Here is a 9,344-nt window from a genome sequence, read left to right as displayed (position 1 = left end):
GGTGACACAGGTGAGTATTTCTTCTTATTCCCTGAACCCGAGTGTAGCAGGTTATTTAGAAAGCCGTAAAGAAGTGGTCACCTCAGTTTACAACTTACTTGAATCTTCCCTGACAGTGTTGGCACCGATCCCCGACCCATCCGTGGTCACAGGCGCAGCTCCCGTTGACGCACCTCCCTGAGAAGCAGCTCTTATCGCAGGACTTGGACACCGACGAGGCTTCCGCATGGAGCAGGAGCTGGAGCATCACAAATAATCCCAGGTACATCTTCCACGCGCCCTTCGTGGACGAGCCGGTGCAGGTGCAGAGGCGCATCCCCCCGGTGGGTTCCATGATGGAAGAGGAGCGTGTTTTCAGAGAGGCTGCAGCCCCGGAGGAGTGAAACAAACTGGGACTTTACGCAGCTGGATGCTCCACTGTCATCACAGCGGTCCACCCATGACGCCTGCGGGGAAAGGCGCAGGTGAGCGGGTTTTACGCACGACCACAGGCTGCGTGCCAGAAGCTGCGGGACGAGACAAAGAGATTCAACTTTGATGGAAACACTCCAGACTTTAAAATGATTGGCAACGCTTCTCCAACCGGATCATCCGCTCCGAGCCAGCGGGACATAAACCCGCTGCCACGCGCTCTGCGGCGCGTCCCCACAAGTCCTCCAGATAACTTAGTGGTCACGGTCCCGATGTAAACACGCCGCCGTGACCGGGTGATGCTCCCGCAACGTCAGCCACCATAATCCCGCAGAGAAAGTGAAACGCTCGGTGTGTGACGGTGTGCGCGCTGATCTCCCGCCGGACAACGACGTCCTGTGTCCGGGTTCGGTATCTGCGGAGGAGGCTGCGGCAGCGGCTGCTCTCCCGGTCTGCTCCGGTCCTCCGCTGGTTCCTGTCTGGGGGAAAACTCCGGCACGAAGCCCGGAGCATGTGCAGTGTGTCCGCACGGTTAAAGGGACAGTTCCCCTAAAACATCCATCCAACAAACACATGAGGCAGAAGACACAGTGAACACAGAGACAAAGACTGAGACAGACACAGACACAGACAGATAGATAGACAGACAGATAGATCAGCTGACATGCCACCATGACATGGTGACATTGACATTTCACAGAATAAACAACAACAACAACAACAATCTCATTTGTTGGTATTTATAATAAAGTTCATGGTTTAATTGCCCCAGGCCTCAATCTCATATCTTGTCAAATATCTTCAATGTAAATTTGTCTATATATAATATATAAAATTTGATTTGATATATTGTTCAAGTTCGATGGATAGATAGATAGATAGATAGATAGACGGCTAGATGGATGGATAGATAGATAGATAGATAGATAGATAGATAGATAGATAGATAGATAGATAGATAGATAGATGGATGGATATAAATCATTGTTATTAAAAATATAAAGAGTGTTTTTCTCTTTATAAATAATTGTGTATGGTTTTATTCAGATTCACTGGATGATTAGTTCTTCGAGGCTGGATAAGGACAGCGGTAATGTCAAAAACATATATTGTTTCCCAGTCTACACACGCACAGACACACACACACACACACACACACACACACACTCACACAAGGACTCACAGGAAGTTATGAGAACAGGATAACCACAGGGACTGATGGGTAATAAAACTGCAGAATGATAATTTCAACTGGAACAACTGCTCGGAGACAATTTGGAGACACAGTCTCAAATCCATTACTGCAAGGACTGGATCAGTTTATTACTCAATTATTATTATTTATCTGTTTGCTCTTGAGAGGCTGGGACAGAAATAGAAGATGTGTTTTCCCTGCAGTGTCAGTGAGGGATCACCTGAACGTGCAATTAGCTGACATGAGGGGAGGATGTGTTCAAAGCAGAAACCTGGAAGAGTTTGATTTGATTTAGAGACGAATGAGAGGGAAACATTAAAAACCAGACAGACACGGCAGAGGCTCTATTCCCAGAACTGTCTCCCTGCTTTATAACTTCATCTCACTCTGACGGCTTTAAAGACACTGAGTTGTTCTTCGGAGCCGAGCGACGCTTTTGGAAAACAAAGCCAAGATTTGCATCTGCTCTCCCCGAGGGCTCCTGAAACATCCAGCGAGCCAGGAGAAGCTAAATCCTCCAACTCCTCCCGAAGCAGCAGGTCACCCTGCTGCAGTGATGGAGAGAATCATGAGATATTGATCACAGCAGCAGCTTATTGGGTGTAAACAGAGACCTGGAGAGTGAACACATGAATATTGAATATGAATCTGACTTTGTTTTAAGCTCTAAACGGCCTCTCAGGTCACTCCTGGTGCTTCCAGAGCTCCGTTATGAGCTGGAGCAGGAAGGCTGCGGACGATAATTTGCTTTCAGGAGCTACAAGAAAATCAAAAGAGCATTTATTGATTGTTCTGATGAAATACACACCAGGGGTTTTGTGTAAAGTTTAATTTACTTACAGAGGCGCTGATCAATATTTTATAAATGAAAGTGGCAATCAGAAAGAAGTTCATTAAAATAAAGTCGCAGAATGAGGAAACTCTATAATGGTTGAGCATGTGATGAAAGTATTGCAATATTTGTACTTTAGTTGTATCATGAACTGAGTGTCAGTGGCTCAGACTTTAAATAAAGATGGACGACACGTCTCTACTTCTCCCCACTCTCCAGACATGAAAATATCACGGATACAGGCACCGCCATCTTGTGCCATTAAAGTCACTTGTAGCCAGAATCTGTGCAGTAACGATGGGGGGGGGGGGGGGGGGGGGGGCGGAGTGGCAGCAGCAAAGTCACGCCGATGCATCTGTCGACCAATCTTGAGTCAGTCTCATCTGTCAATCACGATGTCTCCAGCTGTTTTTATCCTCCATCAATCAAAAACCAAACTTTGGGCCATGTCCAATCTGCTGACACGGAGGAGGTGGGGTTCATTACATGTACTGCCGCCAGCCACCAGGGGGTGATGGAGAGACGTTGGCTTCACTTGAGGAAGAGTCACCTCCTCTTTCAAATCACCTGAGGCAAAGAATTAACTCAGCAAAAAACGAGACTGCTGCAAAATACGATATTTATAACTGGTTCTCAATTTCCCACAACAATCGTTAAGTTTTGTTAGAACTTGATTAAAGTTAGAAGTTAAAGAATGAAAAACCAAAGCTGACTGAGGCGAACGTTACCCAAAATGCAATGCTCTCTTTTTAAACTCTCTGATTGAAGAAAATTAGGGAATTTAGGGAAATGATTTAGGGGAAAGGATAAAAGAAGAAATGAAGCGAACACAAACTACAGATCCATCGTCATTAAGTAAATAAGATTAAACCTGATTTTACTTTCACAGGTTTGTATCCTCGTGAGTGTTGCATTAATCTGCAGGATTTGAATATTTCATACCCACTCTTTCTTCATTGTCTTCTGCTCCTCTCACAGTTTGGATTCACTCTGGTTGAGTTCCTCTCCTCTCTGACTTCAGCAGGTACAGTATTCTGGCCGGCAGCCACTTCTTGAGGAAACAGCTGGTTTTACTGCAGGCTGGCGTTTCCTCCCCTCGCCCTCCTGGGACACGCTGCACCACCTCCTGCTCTCCACGCTGCACCACCTCCTGCTCCCCACGCAGCACCACCTCCTGCTCTCCACGCAGCACCACCTCCTGCTCCCCACGCTGCACCACCTCCTGCTCTCCACGCTGCACCACCTCCTGCTCCCCACGCTGCACCTCCACGCTGCTCCTGCTGACGTGCACTTTTTTTGCTTTGCCCTAATTTTGCAGGTCTTTTTTTTTTTAAGCCAGCAACAGGACCATCTGCCTGGGCTCTAAATTAGGATGAGTATTTATCAAATGTCTTGTGATGGGAATACTGATCCCGGCTCTGCGCTGCCCTGCAGGTGGAGATAACTGACAAGGTCAAGGTTACGCAGATACGCCGCCTCGTTACATCAATATTCATTAAATTTCTGCTCTGATATGAAATGGGAAATTAATTGTTTGTAGGAATTTGGAGTCACGAGTGACAGTTTAATGAGACTTTGTGTCTTTTCTGACACATTTAACTAAATACATTCCTCTGCGGTGGCGTTCTGAATTAAATGAGCGCAGATAAAAGACATCAAACTCCTGTTGAGGAACACAAGATGCACAAATCTACTGGTTTAAATCTTCATGTGACAGTAAAGAGAGGAATTAAACCTCACTGTTGCACTGTGGGTAATGGGTTTGGCTTGTTGTTATTCCTGCAGCTGGAGTTGAATCCTATTATAGATGATTTTTAACCTGCACCCCAGGGGCCAAAGTGGGATATTGATTGCCTTACACAAAGTACCCTCCTGGGAGGAGTACGAGAAAGACAAAAAAAAATGAAACTCATATTGATTTTTGACAGTTTGTTTATGATTAAACTGGAATAAGCCACTGCAGCACAGGAGGAAGAGGAGGATGAAGATGGCTTATAGGAGGAGGTAGACAGAGCAGGTACTGGCAGCGTCACTGGTTTACTCTGGTTTCTCTTTGTGCACACGTTAATGTCTTTCTCTGGCAGCTGTGTCGTGTTTAATTGAGCAGATGTTGCATAAAACATGCATGTACACAAACACACACATACACAGACACACAAATACACAGTGTATGATATCATGTCAGTTATTTTTGGACGAGAACAGAAACACACAACAGTGTGAACAGAAAGAAAGAACAAGACAGAGAGAGCAGAAATAAAAGATTATAAAAAGATAATCATTTTTGGACTGATGTTTAGCGCCACCTGCTGTTTGATAGCTGCTAGTGCAAATGACACATGAACATTCCCACAAGGCATTTTTTTGTGTTTATTAGTTTTACTTTATTGGAGGATGAAGAGGGTGTGATGATGAGTAAACTCCACCTGCTGATGAAGGCCACAAAATGTGAGTTAAACTGAGTTAAGATCAAACTAAATTAAAATTGAGGTGGAGAATATTAATAAACATAAATAATATGAGACCATATTCATATAAATCATTGTGTGTGGTGTTTTTCTATTTCTCAATCATCTTCATTTTGTTGAACTTCAGAACTTCAATCAATCCTAAATGAAAACCTGTTTATTCATTAAGACTAAAAATAGGAACATATTCCTTCATCTATTTTAGAACAATGCAGCGTCTCCTGTTTCCTCTTCATTCCACAAAAATAATTTTCCTTTCATTCCTGCAGAAGGAAAAGGTTCCTCTTAGCCCTCAGTTATTTTCCTGCAGCTACAAGCATGTGTACCCTCATCCTGCTGTGACCATAGTCAAAGTTGTGATGACAACCACAGAAGGATCCCATCCACCGCCGCCTTGCTTTGATTTAAGAGAAGCTGAGTGAGCAGGGAGGGAGGTCAGGACGTGGCCGGGGTCCAGGGGATTTCCTCGGCCTGAGTTTGATTTGTGTCTGCAGAGCTGCACAGACGCACCAGCCGACGAGCTGCAGGAGGAAAAGAGTCAGAGGAGCGAGAGAAAGGAGGATGTTGCTTTCAGGTGATGGAAAAACTTCTGTTTCCACAGCCTCAGCACGCGAACTGGAATATTATTATATGTATAAAAGTGAAGATTTTTTCAGGATAAAATTTGCCTGTAGTGATAATCTGTTTATAATAGGTAGAAGCATGTAGGAGCCTGCAGCAGCGCCTCTGTGTCAGTTTGTCATTAATAATATATATATATAAAATCAGTTTACCACATGGAAACATGGAGATTTTGGAGGTCAAAGGTCACTGTGGCCTCACAAAACCCTTTTTTTACTTTGTGAACATGTCATCTTAAAAACATCCTGAGAGAAACCTTTCAGATTTTGGGATAAATGTTCGACTCACAGACGAACTGATTAGATTTTGATGGTCAAAGGTCAAAGATCAAGGTCATGGCGTCTTCACAGAACATGTCTCTGGTCTCCGACACGATGTCTCGTCTGTCTTTACAGAATTTCTTCTCATTTTGACTCAGAGAGCAACTGATTTTATTTCGGTGATCGAAGGTCAAAGGTCACAGGAAATGAAGGTCGACTGAAAGTGCTCAGGTCGGTGAAGATAAACAAACACATGATGGTGGAAATTCTAGTTGTTTCTGATTCTTTCTCACTCTAATCTTCTGCATCTAGTTTGAGTTGTAGTTTTGAAGATTCACCAGGAGGGGTCAGTAGTGCTCAAGTATTAGATGGTAAATACCACGGAGTCACATCTCATTCATCTTTACGTCTCATTTCTACACCTTTATAATAAGACTTCATCCACAGTCATTCAATGTGAGTAATATGATAGTTTACGCAAACTTTGAAAAAAGATGTTTCAGGTTTTCAAAGTAGAAATTTGTCTCCGTGTGTTGAGAACATTCAGGAAAATACAAATTTGGGGGATTTTGAAGTATAATCAGGACACAGAGACATAGATGGTGATTTAAACAAACGGTAATATAATAATAATAATAATAATAATAATAATAATAATAATAATAATAACTTTATTTGTAGCACTTATCTAAACAAGGTTACAAGGTGCTTCATTAAAAAAAAGGTATTTAATTCAGTTACATTTTAAGCTCGAGACCTTAAAAGAACCAAAGGTGATGAAATCTTGACTTTGAAATAAGTGATTATATGTTCTTTGCTTTAATAACCAGACGAATGGTACAAGTCAGTTTCTCTCTGTATCCATGCACTGTGATGTGTTGTATTGACTGATATGATATTGTTTGAATGCAGATACTGTCTGAATATTACCTGTGAAGATAAGCGTGCAGCTGCCACAGTGTGCGCGGCTCTCGGCCTCGTGCTGCGTCCACCAGGTACAACATGTTCCCACACTGATGCTCTGATGTCACTAAATGACAACAGATGCTTTGACCCTTCTCTTGAAGTCTTAACCTTTTCAATAAATCACATGATGCCGTCGGTGGAACACACAGAGTCTCAGGTTTGTGTAAAATTCCTCTGATTGGACTTTACTCTATTTAACTCAATGGTTATGTAGTGATGAGACGTACAAGCAAGATTCTACATACGGGCTGTAAATACTTCTGTGATGTAGCTTTTTTAAATGTATGAAATTCCTGGTAAAATTCCCATGTTGCAACACAATCCTTAAAAAAAATCCCAAATCAAAGCAACTGTATTTGATCCTTGGTCCCAGCTCGAGCTGCGATGAGGCCAAAGCTTCTCAGCTATGTAAATATGACACTTCTGTCATATTAAATCAAACTCAGACAGACAACAAACCTAAAACTGAGTGATTGTTGTAATGTTTAGTTATTTGTGCACAAGTTTAAAGTAGTTTGTTGTCAGTGCTGCACACAGCCTGACCATGTGGCCAATAAAGCGATATGGCACACGATCATCTCTTTGAAATTCCACACATGCTTCATATATCCTCCCCCCCCTCCCCCTCCCCCCTCCCACACTCATTCCCTCAGGCCCCATCTTTTGTGGAGCTGGCGATCGGCTGTTATCGAGTGGCTGAATGTTCATATTTCTGCACCTGGACTTCCAGCAGAGGGGGGAGACACGTGAACTTGGAACAGCCTCAGTGTTTTTACACATACTTTATTTATGCTGCAGAAACCGAGCGGATGCAGGGTGAAATCTGATTGGCCCCTGAAGTGACCCTATACTGTCAGAAGTCAACAAACAAACAAACAAACTTCCTAACAATGAATCATCATCATCAATCATCTCAGATGTGAAGTCACAGCTGATGATGACTAACTTCACTTCCACCTTAAGAGGAGCCTTGCTCAAGGGCAGTGTCAGCAGAATGTAAAGCATATATTTTTCTTAAATTCATTTATTGTCTCCTCCTCCTCCTCCTCTCTTCTCTTTCTCCTCTTCCTCCTCTCCTCCTCACCCACCTCCTGTCCTCTTCCTTCTGCTCTCCACCTCCTGTGTCTCTCCTCTCTTCCTCCTCTCCACCTCCTCTCCTCTCTTCCTCCTCCTCTCCTCTCTTCCTTCTAATTTTCCTCCTCCTGTCCTCCTCCTCCTCCACTTCCTATCTTCCTCCTCTCCTCTCCTCCTCCTCTCCACGTCTTCTTCCTCTTCTCCTCTCTTCCTCCTCCTCTCCTCTTCCTCCTTCTCTCATCTTCCTCCTCCTCTCCTCTTCCTCTTCTCCTCCTCCTCTCCTCTCCTCCTCCTCTTCCTCCTCTCCTCTCCCCCTCCTCTTCCTCTCCTCCTCCTCTCCTCTCCTCTCTTCCTCCTCCTCTCCTCTTCCTCCTTCTCTCCTCTTCCTCCTCCTCTCCTCTTCCTCTTCTCCTCCTCCTCTCCTCTCCTCCTCCTCTCCTCCTCTCCTCTCCTCTTCCTCCTATCTTCTCCTCTTCCTCCTTCTCTCCTCTCCTCTCTTCCTCCTCCTCTCCTCTCTTCCTTCTAATTTTCCTCCTCCTGTCCTCCTCCTCCTCCACTTCCTATCTTCCTCCTCTCCTCTCCTCCTCCTCTCCACGTCTTCTTCCTCTTCTCCTCTCTTCCTCCTCCTCTCCTCTTCCTCCTTCTCTCCTCTTCCTCCTCCTCTCCTCTTCCTCTTCTCCTCCTCCTCTTCCTCCTCTCCTCTCCCCCTCCTCTTCCTCTCCTCCTCCTCTCCTCTCCTTTCTTCCTCCTCCTCTCCTCTTCCTCCTTCTCTCCTCTTCCTCCTCCTCTCCTCTTCCTCTTCTCCTCTCCTCTCCTCCTCCTCTCCTCCTCCTCCTCCTCTCCTCTTCTCCTCCTCCTCCTATCTTCTCCTCTTCCTCCTCCTCCCGTGTGTTGGCTGCGTCTCTCTCCTCCAGTGTGACAGCAGCCTCCCAGAGATCTGACGTGTTTTTCGCATTTCCTGCGCCAGAGAGAGACGCAGCGCAGCCGCGTCGGAGGGTCTGTCTGTGGGGGGAGGCAGCCGGAGGTATGTCCACCCCGGGAGGAAGTTAGGGATCAGTGCACGAAGCCAGGCCGAGCAGCGAGCAGCGAGGAGCCGCTGTCTTCTCTTCTACCGCCGGGATCTGCCCCTCCTCTCCGCTGCGGCTCCAGCTCCGCCGATGCGCCGCGTCCGGAGCCTCCCACGCCGCCTCACGGTGCCATGCGACGCGGAGCTGCCACTTCCCCGGAGTCCACCGGAGCTGCTGAACCCGAATGAAGCCATGACGCACGGACTCACATCTGGGGCCTTTGGACCTGTGCGCTTCTGAAGGAGGCGTCCACGCGTCACCGCAGGTCCCTGTGCCGCTGCGGTTCGATTCCCTGTCACTTCTGAGAGGACGTTCGGACACTCGAGGGGGAGATCACAGCGTCGGCCGGGAGGAGACACAGGGAGGAGCAGCACGGAGCCGCCACTTCGCACGAGGAGCGGTGGGTTGCTGTCGGGGGCAAGCGGGCGAGTGCACACAAGTGTCCGCGCC

General features: G+C 46.0%; 1 protein-coding gene across 1 annotated transcript in view; it reads right to left on the bottom strand.

The window, feature by feature from the left end:
* Positions 1-334, bottom strand: part of atrnl1a (attractin-like 1a) — a gene marked incomplete at its 3' end in the record, with an annotated part of 100,176 nt that extends 99,842 nt beyond the window's left edge. The window contains 1 exon segment of the mRNA XM_053435845.1: positions 99-334. Within this exon segment, the coding sequence (XP_053291820.1) occupies positions 99-334 (236 nt within the window).
* Between the last annotated feature and the right edge of the window lie 9,010 nt (positions 335-9,344).

The sequence above is a fragment of the Pleuronectes platessa genome, chromosome 12 (genome assembly GCF_947347685.1).
Source record: "Pleuronectes platessa chromosome 12, fPlePla1.1, whole genome shotgun sequence".
NCBI classification, from domain to species: domain Eukaryota; kingdom Metazoa; phylum Chordata; class Actinopteri; order Pleuronectiformes; family Pleuronectidae; genus Pleuronectes; species Pleuronectes platessa.
This window is presented reverse-complemented; position numbering and strand designations above follow the sequence as displayed.